Here is a 21330-nt window from a genome sequence, read left to right on the forward strand (position 1 = left end):
AACAAGATTTCATAAAGTAAAATCAAGCAATACAAGAAAAATCATCCACATAAATGACAAAATATCAAAATGCATTAGATAAAACAGGACAAGATCCCTAATAGTGGAGTTAAACCAAATAACATTAGGATAACATATATTATTGTTGAATTCAAATAGAAAATTACAACAGACTCACAGAAAACTGAAATTGCACTTGACAACAAAAACTCAAGATCCAGAGGTGGTGGTGGTGGTCGGCGAGGGTTTGGAAGGTGGCATAGGGACGAAAAAAGTGGTTAGCAAGAAAAAACAGACAGTTGTTTTCCCAATGTCAGACAACAAACAAATCGTAAGAAGCGATGTAGGAGGACTGTCCAGGGTGATGGCAACAAGGATGGAGGGCTAAAATGGGGGGCCGCACCAAAGAGGAAGGGCTAGACAGCAGCGGCAACGAAGGTGTGTGGCTGGAACAATAGTGGTAGCGAGGGGAAGGGCTGGACAGAGAAAATGTGCAGGAGAACAACAAAATGGTTGCTATTCGGTCAACCTCCAACAAAGACGGAGGTGTGACAGCGAAACGGGAGAGGATATAGGGAAGATAGATACCACCTGGAGACCATGATACAACCGAAGCACCACTTGGAACCCTAAGATATAACCCTCGAAAGGAATAAGAAATGCTGACATTTATCCCTATACAAAAAACACAAAACTGACTTATAAACCTTAATAAAATACATATATAGGAACAAACTAAAAAGGAAGAAAGGATAATGTGAAAGAAGCCAAAAAAAAAGGAAAATTGGGATTGATCAACCTGCCTCCCCATCTCCCACGCTCGAGGGAGTTGCACGGCTCATGTCTGCGTCCAACGCAGGGCACTCTCCCAACAATCTCGGTGTTGGGGGAGCTTCAACCTTATTCGTTGAAGCATCTATTTGTCATTGCCGATTATAGAGCTATTGTAACCTCCTAGTACTGAAGACTCTTTGACTGCGGCCCTAGAAGCTCCTAGATCCCACTAACGACTACACTGTCTCCTAAAACGCTTGAAGAGCTTTCCGAGCAGTGATCCATATAAAAAAAATCTTATAGGAGCTCACAACTGGACTGAACTAGATCTACAAATCATGTAGATACTGATGAATTTTCTAAGAACAACCCAAGGTTGGTTCGACCTGATCCATGGCGAGGGCAATCTGAATTTTCCTGAATGGTGTAGACCAAGGTGATAAGCTAGTAATCATGATGCCCTGAAATTCTCTTTGTACTTTCTAAAGTTAGTTATAAGTTCTCTCTCGCGATCTTCTATCATCATTAGAAACAATCCTCTCAATGCTTCTCCACTGACAAAGGAACCTGTAATTTCTGACTCCACATAAGGTAGATCAATGTGATTTCCATCTTTAATGAATGAGTAGGTGTTCTTTGTATCGATCATATTAAGTTTTGTGACCATACTACCAATGTCTCCCCAGCAAAATGTGACAGGAATCCAGGGGCAACACATTGCATTAGACCTGATCCAATAGCTGACTCCCAATAGAAAACAGCACAAGACTCCTCTCGTCAATGTGGACTATGTGCTCCTTCTTTAATCATGTTAGGAAATATAACTGGGAATGTCTCTGAGTCGTGAAGCTCTGCTTTTCCACCATCAGCGTTCATGTCACAGTCTAGTTGTTACCTCCATCGATGATGATGTTGCATACATTTCCCTTCATGAAGCAACGATGGTAGAATATATTATGGTGAAGCCACTGTTGCTCCCTCAATGACTTTGTTTGAACAACTCATCGAACCACAAGTATTTCAGCCTCATCTGGTGGAAGCTGGTACTCAAAATTTTCTTGAGTTGCTTCGTCATGTTAACCTCCTACACTACCCCTTACTAGATGAAAATCACAACTCAGCTCGTCAAACAACTGGAAGTGTGTCTAAAGCTATGGCACCTAAAGCATTTCTCGGTTGGGATTGTAATGGGTGTGGTACTCTTGTCAGACTTCTCGTTCGGAGCAGCTCTATCCTACTACTGGCTAGTCTACTCTAGTCCTTGAGATGTGGTCCTCCTAAGGTCTCCAACTGTGAGTGGTTGTCTAACTAGGCGTGGTTGCCTGCCTTGCGTATGTTGTGTCTCCACTTTCAATGCTAAAGTCTGCACATTCCTCAGTGTCAATTAAGATTGCAGCTAAACCACATTACTGATGACAGGCTTTAAGTCTCCCAAATACCTAGCAATGGTGTGCTCCTGTGTCTCCTTCAACTCACATTTCAACTTAAGCTGCATAAATTTTGTCGTATACTCCTCTCCACTGATAGCCCCTGCTACAAGTAGTGAAGTTTCAAGAAAATGTCTTGGCGGTAATGCAGGGGTAGGTATTGTCGCTGAATCTCACATTTAATCTTCTCCCAAGAAGTAATTTTGTTTTGTCCTTCTCTATACCTATCACTCTTCATGTTCTCCCATCGCAAAGAACATACTTTCCCAATTTGATGGCAGCGAGCCTCGCTCTTATGTCATTGAGCAACTTCTTGTATTCAAAAATTTGCTCAATAGTTTGCATTCGCTCAAGGAAATCATCTGGATACATTCTTCCTCAAAGTCTGGTAGGTAAACTTTCATTCACAGATCTTTATATCCTCCAATAAGCACGTCGTCTCTCTATCTTCTAACAAGCACTCCATCAATGTATCCTCTAACATGCATCTCAACTTTGTGTCCTCTAACAAGCATCTCATCTATGTCTCCTACAACAAGCACCTCATCTCTATATCTTCCAAAAGACACTTCAACTCTAGGCCTCAGTTGATACTATTGTAATAACTGAATTTTAAATAAAAGAGTAGAAGAATAATAATACTAAATATTAAAATATATATATAATAAAAATACTAATAAATTGAATCATTAGGACGATTCATTAAGAGAGGTCGAGAGGGGAGGTCACTCTTGATTGTTCTTCGCTCTAACCGTCACAAAACAAACAGAGAGCAGGAGAGAGAGAGAGCAAGAGAAGAATCAGAGAAGAAAGGAGAAGTCGAAGGAGAAGGAAACATTTGTGCCCTAGTTAAACAGCTTTGCCAGTCTTCATGAGTGCAGAGGAAAGGGAAGAAAGAGTTACGTGCGCAACTCTGGATCGAACCAGAAGTTAAAGCCTCTATTGTGCATTGAATTCCTCAAGGTCGAAGGAGAAGAACCAACTGTGCCCTCCCCCTCTCAACTTCACTTAACGAATCATCCTAACGGTTCGATTTCTTAGTATCATTATTAGATTTTTTTATAATTTAATATTATTATTCTTTTATTTAAAATTCAATTACTACAACTGTACTCTAAAGTATTGTGGTCTGTCTTCTTTTCCACTGGAATCATCCACACAAAAGAGATTTAGGTGTTCTTGTTGCTCTCCTTCACGGATTTCACTATTACGGTTGACGGTGATCCCATCCCGGATTCTTTCCTTAATGGCATCGAGTCGATATAGCACTTGGTAGAGTAACCATTGTATGTCGCCCATGATAGACTATTGATCATATTCCAACAATTGTCTCCTCGGGGGCATAGTTAGGGTTTTGGGTGTAGGTAGGTGAAACATGTGTAGGCGGAGGGAAACAAAATTTTAGGTGGTGCTAGAAACCTTAGGATAGAACAAGGGTTAGACTAGCTCCAATATCAAATGATATAGGAGTTAACCCAGACAACAATTGAAAAATAAATATTTTTCTCGACCTCAAATAGGAAATTACAACCGACTCGCGAAAAATTGATAAACAATTGAAAACACAAAATCAAGCTAGAGGATAGATCCGGAGGTAATGATGGTAGTTGGCGAGTATTTGAAAGGTGGCGCGGGGGTGGAAAAGATGGTTACCAAGCAAAAAACAGCAAGATGGATGTTCCCTAGGGCCAGAAAACAAGCAAACATCAAGGAACAATGTAGGAGGGTTTTCTAGGGTGATGGCAGCAAGGATGAAGGGCTGAAATGGGGGGCGGCAGCAAAAAGGAAGGGTTGGATAGCAGCAACAGCGAAGGTGGAGGGTTGTAACAACAGTGGTAGTGATGACAAAGAGTTGGGCAAAGAAAATCTATAGGAAAATAGCATAAGGTTGTTATTGGGGCAGCCTACAACGAGGAGGGAGGCATGGCAGTGAAGCGGGAGGGAGGTGAAAGGGTATGGGAAAGATACACACCACCTGGAAATTAAGCTACAGTCGAAGCACCACCTGGAACCCTAAGATACAAACCTCAAAAGGAAAAAGAGACTCCAACAACTGTCCCAAAACAAAACACATAAAAACTGACTTCCAAAACCTAATAAAAAGATTAAAAAAAATTGAAGGATAATAGGAAAGCACAAAAAAAAGGAAATAGTGATGGATGTCCTAATCGACAATAAAACTCAAACTTAGATAAGGTGTTGGAATAGACGATAGATTGAGATAGTTTGTTGCTCAAAATGTATAGCCCCCCGTTTCTTGCATTTACCAATAACCTTCTGCGTCATAAGATCTGGTAAAAAAAATAATTAGGGAGGAATAAAATACAATAATTAAAAGCATAGGTAATCTTGATAACAGAGACGAGATTAAAAGAGAATTGAAGTAAACTAATCATAGACATTAAAGAAATTGTAGGTGTAATATTAATGGTGCTAGAACTAAGAACATTAGAGATAGATCCATCCTCTAAGGTGACAAAAGAAAGATGCTCATTAAAGGTGAAAAAGTGTTTTGGATTTCATATCATTGTAGCACCAGAATTAATGACCCATTTTATGAAAGAGGAAATACGACAAGTGTCATTGTCACCTGACTCAGCAAAGGCAGTGACAAAGGGAGATTTCTAGAAGGCTTTATGATAAATTTAGCATATTTATCAACAGAAATCGAAAATGTTTGACATTGAGTAGCCTCATTAACAGTGATCATGTGAGCTAAATGTGATATAGAACCCTTTTGATTCTTTTTTGACACGTTTTCTTTATATGACCAGGTTCATGGCAATAGTAGCACACTACCCTATAGTCTTGATTTACAAAATTTTGAGTTCTGCTTCATTAATTCCCCTGAGACTGTAGTTTCTTGATGTCTATATTTTTATGGCTAGCAAGAGCACTAGGTTATTGTACAGATGAAGCTTGAGAACTTGGACTAATACACAACACTCTAGTATAAGCTTCCCTAAGAACAGTAACTCTAGTGTCAAATAGAATTTGTGATTTGACACATTTGTACTAAGAGTTGAAACAAGGAACAAAACTCAGTCATTTGTTCTCATTAAGTCTGTTGAACCCATACATTAGTGCTAAATGCAATAGTGCATTCAATTGTTCATAAATACATTTAAATTATATATGATACGTTTTAAGTGCTTGACCTTATTGTTCATTTCAATAGAACTCGTAAACATCAAAGATTCGATAAATATTCTCTACCATAAAACACAAATGTCAATTCCTCCACATTTTTAACCCAATCACAATGAGTAATATAACCAGATTGATCAGGTTCGATAGAGTTTTGTAGATGTATCAACAGTTGGACATCAACTCTCTCCACTCAGAATAATTTGAATCAGTTTCAACTGGTGTATTTTCAATGAGGAGACTCTCATAGGAAACACTTTTTAAATATAGTTTCACTTATCCCAATAAAAATAACTGAAGTCATTTAACTTTTCAACTTTAATTTTAGCCACTAATGAAATTAAACTTATCACATGTTTTTGCTTCATGGTGATGATTATCACCAAATAGTCAAGGAAACTCAATCAGTACTGAAAGGAACAGGGCAGAGGAAAGCCAGAGATGAGAAACTTTTGAGCTACTTCTAACGTACCATATGGAGTGATTTAGATATTAAATTTAGATCAGCATTATATCAACCGATAGATGGGCAAACAAGAGGGATGAAGCACCACGTTGTAAATTTCCTTAGGAGCTTGATGGGAGAGAAAATCTTATAGTGGAATATAGGTTCTACCCGAGACGAAAAAGAAGGCTCTCATGAGCGGTTGCTAGTGAGAGTGGCTCAATTTGTTATAGACTTCATCCCAGAGTTGATTCCTCCCTACATACTTATTTATCAGATATGTCCAATGGAGCACGAGAAGTGAAAGAAATAGTTTATGGATTTAGTGGCTTAAAACTTGATTTATGAGAAAGCTCATTTTTCTACAATGTTAGCTCTAATTGTGTCAAAGTTGGCGGATGTCTATTCTATCAGGATGTACTTTGGAATGACAGCGCCACAACATTGACTTACCGAGAGATTATGCTAGTTCCACTTTCTTAACCTGAGTCAACTTGATGCCATACTATACGAAGATAGAAGCTTCGACAAATAGTCGAAGCATCACCAACCTCGGGACTGACACAGGAGCACCTCTATTTCAAACGCAGGAGTTGCACGAACAATGCAACAACCCGTTAACTTCGCCTAGACCAAACCGACCCAGGTTTTCTCCCTTTCGAGGAGTTGGCGGTCCTCTTAAACCACTCCTAGCTATCCTCTTATTATATATTTATTTTTGAATGAGTCCACGGTTAGGTTTTTGAGTGAGTTTGTTTAGGATAGCCACATACATTCACTTTCTTCCTTTAAGGATTGTACCTGAGGGTTTGGTTGGTGCTTTAGTTGTATCTCTCTTTCAAAGTGGTGATTATCTTTCTTATCCTTTTCGATATCCAACCTACTTTGCTCCAGGTATCTCTCCATTGCCGCAGCCGCCCCTGAACAACCATCGTTGATGTTCATTGTAGTTTTCCCATGTCCAGCCACCTGTCTGAGCTGCTTCTAGCCCAGGTAGCCGTCTTCTTGTCGTCCTGCATTCCCCTACATCTCCCTCCACTGCCATCGACATTCACGCTCACTAGCGCCACCCGAAACAGCGCCTATTTGCTGATCACCTACAGTTTCACGTCCAACCACTTGTTTCTCTCATTCCAGCTTGTTAACATTGTCGCAAAACCTTACCTTCAATTTCGTCATCCTCCTCCCTTGTCACAGCTCTAACACCCTTTCTCAGTCATCATTCCTCATGGTTGTCATCCTAAAAACAAAAAATTTGTTGTTTTACTGTTGTATCAGCCTTAGAACAATCCCTCTGACAGCCTCCTTGCTACCAGCTGTCTAGAATCATTCCTCTTGCAGCCTTATTTTGTGACAGTCGTCAAACCCCTCCTCACTACTGCTCCAGCCGCTCTGTACCAACTCTAATCGTTATTCCTCAGCTTTTCAGTCTACCTATCAACTTGCTGCCACGTCCCTAGCAATCACCACCACCTCCCTAGATCCACCTTAGTCATGTGTCTGATTGTTAGTATTTTCGTTTCTGTGTGTTGGTTGTAACCACCAATTGGCTTTGTCAGTAATAATAATTTGACTTTCCTATTGCTTGGGTTAACTTTGGTATCACCCTACTAATTTGCTCCAACAGTTCACTAAAAAAGGGAGAAGCCCTGAAAATGAAATGAGTTCTTGAAATTTGTCAATACTGATCAATGGTATTTTGCAGATGGCATGATGCCACTAGTATTTAAAGAATAAAAACAGTGCTATGAATAACTAAAGTGAACAAAAATGGTATGCTCCAAAATGTAAACTTAGCTTATTTAAATTTTAACGCTGTAAAAAAAGGATATTTCACAAAAGCATTTAAGATGAAGGGGTAATGCAAGTATTCAAAATTTTATATAACATAAAATCATGTAATCGAAATACTTTGTCGATGTTTGGTTGTTAATTAAAGAAATTTCATTCACTTTTTTGTGTCCAGGTGATTGCAAAATAGATCAAACACTTGAAATAAGGCGGCAGTCAGCATCAATCGCTCGCCTGACGATGATTGCTAGCAATGCATGATGATTGGAGGCCAATAACCACCAATAATGGGTTTACAAGAGACAATTGATGGCCAGTGTGCAATGACTAACAATGGTGGGTAAAGCTTTACATTTTCAATGTAATTGAAATTATCCTAGTTGGAATAGTTCCAAACTAATTCAAAATAAACCAGTAAAAACTTTCGATTACCTTTAAAGATCAACCTAAATTTATTTTTCTTCAAACCAAACACCTAAAAAATATAAAAATCCTAAATTCAATTTATTTTACATTGCTATATTTCAAGCCAAACAGCCTCAAAAATAGACTCTAAGGCAGTATCTTTCAAACAATTCTTTACAAAAAGAAGATGAAATGGATATCTAAAAGGGAAACTAGAACAAGCTATTTATGAAAGAGTAGTTGAATCTTGTATCAATCTCTAATGCTATTGACCTAATTTATCATACCTGCAAGAGTGTGATAAACTTTCTCCCACTACTGGTAAGCCGGAGGTATTCCAACTTTCCATTGATTTCTAGTAAATGTGGATTGTTGCTTAATTTTCCCGAAATAAGAAACTTCCCCAAGACCCAATTATCTGTAGAAGCAAATAGACTAACAACTTTCCTCAACTGATCAAAATGCATTCGCAATAATTCTGTTATGCAAGGTCTCATCAGCTTAATCACGTCAAACTGCAAACTAAATCTCTCGTGTTCCAATAATGAACAAAATGAAAAAGAAATGGTCATAATTTCAACAGCCAAACCTAAGGCAAAGCTTGTTTCTGAGATTGACTTGACATACATATCAAAACTATGAAAAATTGCATCAAGTTCTACTCTAGCCCATTGCATTAAGTCCGAAGAATAAGGAGATGCCTCCTCAAACAACAGCACAAAACTCCTTGCCGCTCGGAAAATGTTAGAGAACACAATCTGTGTAAGTTCTAACATGTAAGTTCCTTTAGGAAATAGTGCCGAGCTTTTCAGTTCGTTGACACTGTTTTCAAGTTGTAGATGAAAGAATTTCAGTAATAAAACACATGCACGATCATTTTCACCAAGTCTACAAAGTCCAAATAATGCAGCATGGAGTTCTGGCCAAGTCACTCTCCGGTGTCCAGCCAATGAAGCAAAATGTTCAGCAAGCCTAGCCCTCCAATCTGAAATTGCACGTGCAAATAGACTGATACTTGGAGAGAATTTGTCTTTTTCCTTTTGCAACTTTTGAAAGGTTTGGTTCTCCTTCTCCAAGACAACTAAGGCTTCTTCCATCCTGTGCTCTGACATAAGAATATCCAATGTTTCAAGAATATTTTGCATGTGAGTTTCCATCCAGCTGGGAAAATCAAGTTCAAGATCTTCAGCACACTCATCATTCATGTTTTCCAATTTCTCCAATATTATCTCTGAATGAAAGCTGTTCATAAACTCTTCTACAAGCATGCTTTGGGTTGAAACATGATTCTTCAATTTCATGATTTCACTTTCTATGGCTCCAAATTCTTCAAATATCCTGTAAATGATCCATCATTGTTAAATGTGTGAAAATTTTACCAAATTCAGTTTTTGTTATTCAAAATTGTTCCATAAGGCTAAAATTGTAGACAAGAGACGACCTCAGCCCTTTTGAAGTTTGAGTTCAATAACAAATGTATTAAAACACAAGGCCGTCAATGCCAAGGCATTCACTGACCATTGGTTTCCTATTACTACCACTCCAGTTAAGAAAGAATCTCTCCAGAAAGAGAATTAACTTCATAATGCAACCTAATTGTAATCAGGTTATGAATGAATTTGCATACAAGGCATGAATATACTAGGTGGTTAGAAAAGCAAACTAATGTAGGATGTTTAGAATCCAGGTTCACTAATGCAAATATCTGATGAAATGTACGAAAAACACAAAATATCAAAAATTAAGTTCTCTAACTTTTAATTTAGGCAACGATAAGTCTCTTCCAATGCAAAATCAGAAAATAATATTAATTCATTCAAAATGATAACACATTAAAACTGCAAAAAAACGACATTTCACATTAAATTTAAACAAATAAAGAAAATTCGGTAGTTATTAAAATTTACACCATAAACATGCAAACTAATGTGTATTGAATTCAGTAAAATTCAACCATCCGAACAAACAAATCTTTAATTAATTTAGATAGAAAAGAAGAATAAAAATTATCAATTGAAAGGTTCAGGCCTCAAATCGGTACAACATGAATGTTCCCTCTAATGTTGAGTCAAAACAAAGAGCCAGCATCAAACAACATACAAAACTTCGGAGAATTTTTATCTTTTTTTTTTTTTGAATTTATGTGTTGAAACAAAAATTTCTTAAAACCAAACAAAAAGAAAAAATCTGCAGCATGTTGTAGTCTGGCTTAACCCCGAGACTATATTTCCCTACCCGCTCGGCTTTTGCACTGTAGATTTGTTTTGACTGATTGGTTTCTTCATAATGCAATGAATTTTACCGAGTATAATTTTTATCAATCATGCAATGAATTTTTATCAATCATGCAATGAATTTTACACTCTTCAAAATTCCTATTTATTATCCGTAAAGACACCAAAGGTAACATCTCATAATCCCCAAAGATTTAGTTGAATATTACAAGTTTCAATTCAGCAGACTTGTATTCCAGCAAGGATAACAATTTTCCAACCCTAGCTTCAACAAAATTGTATGTTTCCAATTTTGATATCACGTTTTCAACAATATACCAAAATTTTTTCTTCCAACTAAAGCGGAAATAAAATGAAAATGGCAAGAAGTTAGCAATCCCACCATTGCTACAGTGGAAGTCTCAAGGAAGAAACCAATCAGTCAACAAATCTACAGTGCAAAAGCTGAGCGGGTAGGGAAATATAGTCTCGGGGTTAAGCCAGACTTCAGCATGCTGCAGATTTTTCCTTTTTGTTTGGTTTTAAAAAAAATTTGTTTCAACATAAATTCAAAAAAAGAAAACATGGTTGCACATATACTTGTGCTTATGTGCTAACAAGGCCTTCCATGATAATTTTTTGGTTGAAGAGGCGGCTAGCTCCCACTTCCTTTTTCCTTTTGTTAATTTTGACCAGGTCCATGTTTTGGTTGAGCTCAATTTAGTTTCTTTGTATCCCATTCGTTTTTAGATTAATGCAAAATGTAAAATTTCAAGGGCCTGAAGAGGAGGAATTGAGAGAGAAACAAGAAACCAATTTAAAGCCAGTGTCAACCATCATTACCAACTACATTACAATTAGAAATTAAGAGTGAAGATAATGTAATTAAATAATTTTATTTACATAAAGTTATAAGTATAGACACAATTTGATTCTCCATTAATGGAGAAATCAAAATAATAAAATAATCATAAAAAATGTTTACATTAATTCAAATTTGAATGGAATTATGAAATCATGGATCGAGTAAAAATGAGAAAACAAATAAGCTCAATTCATTAGCCTCCAATGCAGAATACAGTTGTTATTAAATCAGCGTGAACCTCCAAGTGAGCTTGTAATGTTTTTCAATTCAACTGCTTCCAAAACTAGTTATTCAAAATCAACCTTTTAGAAATATTGTGGACTTTCAACCTTAGCAATCCGTGGATGGTTCTATTCCAAAAATAGAAGCAGCAATCAATTGTATGATAGAAGCAACGGTCACCTACCTTCCAAAAATCAACTGAAATATAATCAGGGCAATTGAAGAACCGATTCTCCAGAATCTCATGCTCCAACATGACCCCTCTGGGGCGAGCCCAAGATGTGATAAACAAGGCCAACTCAACTAATTAAATCTATCTCTAATACCCATTCTAGAACTTTACTCACAATTAATAGGGTGAATGAACTCAATCATATGAAAGACCTAAACCAACACATTCAACAACACCCAAACTTACAACTATCTAATAAGATAATACAAGTCTGTTGATAGGAAATACTACTATTATTCCTTAAATTTTCACCTCCCTGTGGGATTAATACTCAGGACTCCATTATCTTTTATTACTTGAGCTTATTACTTGAGCGATACGTATACTTGTGTTTACAACCTAGTGACGATTTGAAATTGAAAGTAAACCTTAATTGACTAGGAGTGACAGCTTTAGATATTTTAAAAGAAAAAACTTATTGTTCTGAAATAAATTTTATTGTTGTTAATTTACATATTTTTTAGTATAACTGTTTGGTGTGTTGTGGTGTTGAAAAACATTTATAACGCAAAACAAAAATCCGCATCAAGTTTTTGACGTTGTTTCCGAGAAGGCTACGGTAAATTACTTAAAAGACTTTGTTTGAATTATAAATTTTATTTTAAAATAACAAAAATAAAAAAATAAAATAACAAAAATTTTTTAGTTGTGTGAATACTTATTTTTATAATTTTTACTTGTATTTGTGTATGAAAAATTAGGATCCGAAGGATTAGTACCATATGATTCGGAATTAGAATGAACTATAAGAAAAATTCAAAAAAAAAAAAAAAACTTAACAAAGTGACGAACAATTTAAAAAATCAATGTATGGGAAATAAACATCAGCAGAGACTATTAAGAGACTATGTTAACCCTACATTAGATGAAATTCACTTAACTATACAAACTTCTGCTGTAGTTGCTAATTCATTTGAGCTTAAACCTGTTATTATTCAAATAGTACAAAATAATTAGTTTGGGAGAACACTATTTGAAGATCTGAATTTACATATTGCTAGTTTTTTAGAATTGTGTGATACATTTAAATATGATGGAGTGTCGAATAACACCATCAGACTTAGACTTTTTCCTTTTTCATTAAGGGACAAAGCTAAGCTGTGGTTAAACTCTTTAGCACCTAGATCAATTAGAACTTGGAGAGAATTATCTCAGAACTTTTTGGCTAAATATTTCCCATTACCAAAAACTGCAAATCTTAGAAACAATATTACATTTTCTTATCAGTTTGAAAGGGGATCAATATATAAAGCTTGTGAACGATTTAAAGATCTTCTGAAGTGTCCACACCATATTTTATGAGATTGGTTAATAATGCAAAAATTTTATAATAGATTGGTGAGATCTCTTAAATTTATTATTGACGTTGTTGCTGGGGGATCATTAATGTCAAAACCATTCGATAAAGCGTATTCATTAATTGAAGAGATGACTACTAACAATTTTCAATGGTCTTCTGAAAGAGTAAATCCAAAAAGAGTAGCCAGTGTTCATGACTCTAATGCAATTTCTATTTTTGCTTCTCAAATTGTTGCAATATCAAATAAGTTGTACCAATTCAAAATGAATATATCTCAAACACCACCAGTGGTTGAGGAAAATTCATTCGGACAAATGATAGATTCTCAATCATTGTATGAAACTTGAACGCAATAAATAATCGACCTAATAATCTCTATTTTAATTATTGCAATCCTGGTTGAAAAAATCACCCTAATTTAAGTTGGAATAACAATAACTCAGTTGGAATAACAATAACTCTAACATAACAATAACTCTAACGGTGTAAATCCACAATGGGGGAACAATCAAGTGAACCCTTTAGGAAATGTAAACAATCAAAGAAATACTAATTATAGACCTTGTTATCCTCCCGGTTTTAACAGTAATTCACAATTTAAAGAGAATAAATTGTCTATGAAAGATTCGGTATTATAAATGGCTAATCAATTACAAAGTCAGGGAGTAGCAATTAGAAACATTAAGAATCAATTGAGACATATTGCTACTGCACTGAGCAGTAGGCCTCAAGGAACTATTCTTATTAATGTTGGGATTAATCCTAAAAACCAGAACAAAAAACAAAATAAAGCTATACAACTAAAAAGTGGAAACAAAACTTCAAAAAGAGATTGAAGTTGTGAACGAATGGTGGAAATTGAAAAATCTCAAGAAGATATTCATCATGATTTAGAATATCTTATTAAACCGATGTAAATTACTGTTGAAAAACCATCACCTTCATTTCCTCAAAGATTGAGAAAACAAAAATTGGATAAAAAATTCTCAAAATTTTTGGAAATATCTAAAAAACTAACAATAAACATTCCATTTGCCGAAGTCATGGAAAAAATGTCGAGTTATGTAAATTTTGTGAAGGATATACTTAATAGAAAAAGGAAGCTTATAGATAATAAGACGGTTGCACTTAATGAAGAGTATAACACTATAATTCAGAAAAAACTTCCTGAAAAACTTAAAAATCCTGGTAGTTTTACTATTCATTGTGCTACAAACCAAAGATTTTTTGGAAAGGCTCTATGTGATTTGGGCTCATTTTAAATTTTAAACTAATTTTTCAGGTTAATGTAATTGATTTAAAGATGAACTATAGAAGAGACAATGCTTATAGAAGATGCAGACAACCAGCAACGAGATACATTTAAATTTATTGATTTAATTTAATTTGATTAATGAATCTTTCATTTGTTAAAAAGTAAATGAATATAAAAAACTTAGTTCCCACCATCCGACCATCTGTTTCTATTTTAGTTAATTTCAAATCCCAGGCTGGGTCATGACAAAAAAGCTTAGAGAAAGAAATATAAATAAATGTATCTTAAACGCTAGGGTATTTGACGATGTTCCAAAGATAACTTCTTAAGTTAAATGTAGATATAACTAATTCAAATTTCTAATAAAATAAAAATTGCTTTTTCATTCATTTTGAATTGCATGTATAGTTGAGCATATGCATAAAAATAAATATATTATAAACTATAACTATCTATTTAAGTTATTGTACAACTTAATAATACTTTTTTAATCCCATAAAAAGTTTATATAAATTAAATGGGTGTAGAGTGAGCCTGCATAAAAAAGAAAAGGCAAATGAGAAAATGTACCAAACAATAGTTGTATCTTATTTTAAATTTCTCAATTACAATTTTTGTATCAAATTTCTTTTATAAATGTGAGTTGGAATTGAATTAAAATATTGATGTTTAATGGCTCTTAATTATTTAAAAGATATTTTTAGATTATCTTAACTAATAAAATAATATGTTTTTACCATTCAATTGTTCGTTCTTGTCTTAGTAACTTTAAGTTTTTGAGTCAGTTATGACATAGTGAGCATTAGTATAAACTTCAAATTATAAAGGATCGCATTTTGGTAAGGAAATCCCTTTTCTAAACTTAATTTAGTGGCATGGAAGCTTAATTGCTTTCATAAGATTTCGCAGAATCGCGAAATGGCTGAATTTAGTGCTCCCCGCAAGACTCCCAAACCAGAAATCTGCGATCCTGGGCTACCGATTTCTAATTTTAGCCTTTTCTTTTTTTTCTTTTTTCTTCTTCTGATTCTTTCCTATTTTCCTATTTCTAATTCGGGTATCTCTTATTGAACGACTATTTATGTGTTCTTTTTTAATGTTTTGAGGACTTAGCTTTATTTTTTGTGTTTTGAGAGATTGTATGCTCTAATTTATGATATAATGAGAGTTGTACCATTTCCCTTTGCAAGAGTTGTGTATGTATCTTGCTTAGGAATAGGTGATGAACCTCGCCCCTATCTTGCAATTTAGCCATCCGACAACTGGGACAACCGCAAAATGATGTTCATGTTATTCTAAAGGCCATCGACATCGCATATTTTCATTATCTTGTTATTTCCTAACCACCTCCCTGTTGAAGTGTTGGCAGTCAAGAAGGCCCAAGGGTTGAAAAGAAAACAAGTGATTCTCCAAAGTAGAAAAAGGAAAGATTGTTGAGGCATGGCCTAGGAGAGCCTAAGTTCACCCAAAGAGCCCAAAGAAAAAAGCCTATCGAGGCTTGATGCTGAGAACGTGGAACGCATCGACCATTTGGATGATCTTTGATGGCAAAAGAAGGGGTCCCATGTGCAACTTTCGATCCCAGTCCATTCATCTTCTCACAAACAACTAGGAATAAAATTGACTAGGTACCCACAGCCGACTTCCATCTTATAACAATGACAACTTGCACTGTGTATTGGCAATATATTTACTCTTTGGCAAGTCATTTTGAGAAGCAGATGAAGGTTGAAAGGAACCAATCTTGAAGGTTTCTTTCATTAGAAGAACTTTAGATACTTTAAAGTCACTTTAGAAAGCAAGACGGCCAACAAGGAGTGAACATAGAAAGTTGGAAAAATAAGTATGGGAATATACAACCTTGGCGATAGTGATTGCATTATCTAAGAATAGAAGAAAAGAAAATGAAGTCTCCTTTATGGAAGTTGCCACTCTAAAGAACTTCTGAAGAAGAAAAAAGTTCCATGCCTGCTGAATTCATATGAAGAATTCTTCAACTCCATAATTAAGTTAGTTGACTATACAAACATTTGATCTTGACAATTCAAAAAAAGGTATTAAGTTTGTGTTTTGAAAAATTAACCAAGAAACAAAAGCTTCCTCCAACATATGACCCTGAGATTTTTCATTTTTTGACTGAAGTGTTGAATTTAAATGAGAAGAGCAACTTAACTTATAATTTTCTTTCTTTCTTTTATTTTATACAAGTAAAGTGAGGTATCAATTTGGGTTAATAAGTTGGATTTGTGTCCAATTCGAATTTGACCTGACCCAAACCTAACTTGTTCAATAAACAGTTGTGAAACTTGACCTGAACGTAACCAATCAAACACGACCCATGTAATATAAACAAGTATAAATGAAAAAAACTATACAAATAGGAAACATAGATGCATAACAAAAAAAAAAATATATAGAAAGGTAAATGCGAACTAATAAAAATGAAGTTAAATATAAACATTTATATAAGTTGGCGGGACAAAAGTTTGTTGGCATTTCAACTCAAACTCAAGCCAAAAATTGTTTCAAAATATTCAACTCCAACTCAACCCAAAAGTTAATCGACTCGAACTCAATTTTTTTAGATCAAATTCGTGTTGAGTTCTCATGTCATGCCATTTATTTACACCTCTAATGTCAACTAAATGCAATTTTTACCTTCATGATCTCGCCAATATTGTTTCTGTTACGAAGTATGGCAATTGAGATGAGATAATTGCTAGTTAAAATTGATGAGTAAGCTCATAGGTAGAACAAAAATAAACAAAGTTGAATAGGTAAGTAAGCTCTTTAGTAATCAACAGAGCTTTCTCGGGAGAACCCCTTCATAGAAGTGAAGTTGAGAGCTAGAGGACTCTTAGACATGGTAATCCAAAACATCCTCAAGTAGTAGCAACCACTCCTAAAGATCACTGAGGATGGCATCATCAATTAAACATTACAAGTATTTTCCAAACTACAATTTGAGAGGAAAGGGTTGATCGTCAATCTTGAAGTTGATTTTACCTTGCAATCGACCTCTTAATCAACTTCACCTAAAAACTCAATGTAAATAAACTTATTACAACAAAAGTAAACAAAAAAGCATTTCACCCAACATTGATCATTATGATGAGTGGAACCTTTGTTGAAGTCATCGAATTGATTGAAGCACCATGACTGGTAGCATCATCAAGGGCCACAACCTCCTTACTCAGCTCACCTGGTTCTAAATCTCTTTTGAGGGGTGATTGGGAGTCAAACATCTTCTCCATATATGATATCTTTATGTAACTTTTTTACTTTGCATACCCCTTTAGCATGAAATGAGGAAAATAAGGATTAGCTCGACCATATCAAGATGATTTCATATGAGTAAAGAAAAAATGAAAAGATGGTAGCAAGAAAGGAAATCTACAAAAGGACGCCTTAGAGTTCATATTTATATGAAAGACATGAAGTTGACATACACAAAACGAACAAAATAGCACGAATAGTCAACATTGATGTGGCGACACATTACATGAGAATTTTAATTCCTTATTCTTTGGAATATCTTCAAAGAGAAAAGAACTAGGGATTTAAATATAACCAAAATTTGCCAAGGCCAAGCACGAGGCTAGTCAACTTGTTAGGAGTGCCAACAGATTGAACTCACTATATCCACTCTAGTCAAAGTATTCAGTTTAAAGGATGACCCGAACAAGCCAACGGACACCAGGACTACTCGACCCAACTCACCAGCCACATTCAGTTTTAGGACCAACTAGACCAAGTTATTAAAGTCATTCAACGCAAAAACACGCTCATACTAAATCAAGCTCGATGAAGTGGACCAACAATGTCACATGGATCTACACATTATTTAGAAATCACCATGTGTGTTTAATGTATTTGAATAACTACAACTAACAATATTCAATTATAGACAGTTATCATTAGGCATTGCCATGTAATTTGCTTACTTTTCTTGAATATAAACTTTCTTATAGTGTAAGCTCCAACCCCTACTTATAAATATGGGATCATGAGGAGAACCTAAGACACATCTAGCCATTGCTATAGTTTTGCAGTTTCTAACAATATAGTTGAACCTCAAAGTTTTCTTCTTTGGATTCTCTCTCTCCCTTTTATTCTCTTTAGTTACTATGTCATTCTTGCGAGTAGGGTCTTGGAATTAACAATAGTTAAATTTGGTTCCAACGCTAATCACATAGAAGAGATAGCATGGTTCATAGACTTTAGTTCAAACATTTTAGGTAACTTTTGACCGTTCTGAAAAAAATTAAGAAAATTCTGAAGGAACGCCCTTCTAAAATCAATGAAAATGGCATATCACAAGGGAAACCTGACTGTTAAGTTATGTTGATACAATCAGAGTTTTGAGCTCAGAGTACCCTTTTCAATTTGAACAACAACTAAATGGATGAATATTCAATGCGTTGATTAAAAAGAGTTCGATCACTTTATAAAAAGAAATAAAAGTTGTCGTAATACTTTATGAACAATTGATTCTGGTAGATGAAAATAGTTCAAAGGCTTGAAGTAATCAAACTCGATTATATAGTATGTGAACACAGAACAAGACATTGCAAAGAGAATTACCTCAGAAAGGCTGAATAATTTGAATATATGTTTTTCTGAAAATCTTCATCTGATGCTTTCTTTAATTCAAGAAGCTCCGTGCACAAACGATTTGTACCCTAAAATTCATGAAAAAACAGAGTTTAAATAACTCGTTAACTAGCATGAAGTTGAATTATATCATTTAGCGATGGAATAATGAAGAAGTTTACCTTTCCTGTCATGGACTCTAGTTCTATTTCATATCCTTCGGACTCCGAATCGGGTAAAACCTCCATGGCCTCCTCCGCGGATTGATACTCGTCCGCTTCTTGATAATCTAATCGAGATGGAGAAGGAGAATCCATCAAGGGAAAAGACGGGATGGGTTCCCCGTCTGCTCAAATCCAAGAGGTTTGCTTGCTTTAAGAGGCGGTCGAATAAGGAGTTCGCGGCAGGCCACGAATTTTGGTGAAATCGACCGTCGCTGTGCACCATGTCGAGTTTTGAACCTCGCCTTGCTTTCTCCGCAGGGAAGTGGAGAGCTAAGTTCAAACGAGCCGGTCCAACCTCGGAAGAAGACGAAAGGAAACTTGCAAATTAGTCAGCTTGATTATGATTGGAAATTTAAAAATGCTTTAAATAAATAAATTTTTTATCAAAAATTTTCCTTAAAAAAGGAAAACTTTTGAAACAATGTATGATTTTTTTTTTTTTTTTTTTTAGCTTTTTTCTTTCATCTAAATTATAACATGAGTATGTTTGTCTTTATTTTCTTACTTGACATAATCTTATTTTTTAAATATAAGAATTATTTATTTTATTTTATATTTATTAATTAATAATATTTTTAAATTAATTTATTTTTTATATAAATTAATCATATTTCTTATTTTTCTCTCATTTTATTTCTACCTTTATATATCAAAAATATGACTCCACAAATCTCGAAAAAATTTAACGGATCTCACTAAATGGACACCCAAGAACTGCATTAAGATAGTCAGAAGATAGGGATAATAAAAAATAAAGGTGTCAAACATTAGTTTCTTTGACCGGAAGTATTGGACGACTAAACGAAAGCTTAAACAAACGAAAGAACAGAAGACATCTGTCTTAAGGGACATCCACCTACCGTTTGCTCCCTTGACTGATTTTGGGATTCTTCATAAAGATGGTCAAATAGCACTATATTGAATATCTGTTCAATCTTCTGAGAAGGCCCCTTGCCAAAGACGAGTTGTCCATTAAATTATAGTGATACATCTCTACCTGATGGTTAAAGTTTACCCTAACAACAAGGGGGCCTCCACCAAGGATTCTCTCGAGGAGGCCTACTGAAGACTTTCTAGTCGATCGAAGACTTCTAGCCGATTGAAGAATTTCTAGCCGATCGAACACTTCTCAGTCGGCTAAACGTTAAGCCGTTACTAATATGAAACAATGTCAAAGTCAATTATGGATATTAAAAGGTTCTGGAGTCTGTTATAAATATTAACATGTGTAATAATTGTCTGTAACATCTCTATTAAAATATAGACAAATATGTAGCTTCGCTAGATACCCATATGATTAAATAGCACGTCATTTCTCAAGAAATGACCAATGAATTTACCCTTTCAAAACTTGTGTTATTATACAAGTTGCTTTCTCTGTTTCTGTCTCGGTTCCTCTCAATCGTCCAATGGTCTATACCTTTGGTGTGTTTCACAAAATATTTTTTGATTTAGCATCCTAAAAGGTGTGGTGAGAGTGGAATCATTTCGTCAACAAAAAAAGGAGTGCGCCACGGAGAAGGAACTTGCATGGGAGAAACCTCGATCGTTGAGCCTATAAGAGAATTTGTACAACAACAAATTCAAAAACTCCAAGAGAAAATGACAATAAATGGAAGAGTTGACTCGAGTAATAGTTAAGGGGAGAGCACAAGCTCCTCAAGAATTGAACCCTCAAGTATAACCCAAACCCCAAGACCAACCAATGGATCAAGTTGTTGAAAGAGTCGAAGAATCTTAGTACCATGATATTGTTGGGTCTATACTAATGTTCACAGCCTAATTTGGGTGACTCGAGCTATAAACAGCCAGAGAATGCTTTCGTCTTGTAGACTTTTGATGATAAACCCCGAGAGAAGTTTAAAATTTTATTCTTTGAATCCTATAAGGTTTGGAGCGATCCAACTGACCACATAGCATCCTTTGAGTTTGTTGCATGCCTTCTCAAAATCTTTGACATCCTGAAGTGTCGAATATTTTATACCATGCTAAGATATTTGGCCCTTAGGTGGTTATGGCCTCCCTACAGAAGTTATTATCTTGTTTGGTAAGTTCAAGAAGATCTTCACCACGTAGTTCGTTGGCGCCTAGAAACCCTGCAAGGACTCACAGGCCTTGTTGCGGGTCAATTAGGGGCTGAAATAGAGTCTATGAATGTATATCACTCAATTCCTGAAAAAATGCTCAAAGTACAAAATTTAGGGCCAGCAGTAGCACAAGCCACCCTAGCACAAGGGTCAAATAGCGAGTAATTCAACTATTTTCTTGGTTTATGTCAACCAAACAGTTTAGATGAACTCCTAGAGTTATCCAAAGACCACACCAAGATGGAGGATTTTGTTTACCCGCCCTATAAAAAAGGTGAACAATCTGATCACCGTTCATAGAAAAAGGGCTTGTGAGATGATGGATGAAGGCCAAAAGACGCTCATAACCC

General features: G+C 35.4%; 1 protein-coding gene across 1 annotated transcript in view; it reads right to left on the minus strand.

Moving 5' to 3' along the window:
• LOC110031530 (exocyst complex component EXO84A-like) overlaps positions 1–19176 on the minus strand; it is a 43133-nt gene extending 23957 nt beyond the window's left edge. Inside the window, exons 1-3 of the mRNA XM_020734776.1 lie at positions 18852–19176; positions 18661–18758; positions 8277–9327 (exon numbers count right to left, since the gene is read on the minus strand). Coding sequence (XP_020590435.1) covers positions 8277–9327; positions 18661–18758; positions 18852–18986 — 1284 coding nt within the window. The 5' untranslated portion in view covers positions 18987–19176. The remainder of the gene's footprint in view (positions 1–8276; positions 9328–18660; positions 18759–18851) is intronic.
• Positions 19177–21330: the final 2154 nt, after the last annotated feature.

The sequence above is a fragment of the Phalaenopsis equestris genome, unplaced genomic scaffold, assembly GCF_001263595.1.
Source record: "Phalaenopsis equestris unplaced genomic scaffold, ASM126359v1 Scaffold000838, whole genome shotgun sequence".
NCBI classification, from domain to species: domain Eukaryota; kingdom Viridiplantae; phylum Streptophyta; class Magnoliopsida; order Asparagales; family Orchidaceae; genus Phalaenopsis; species Phalaenopsis equestris.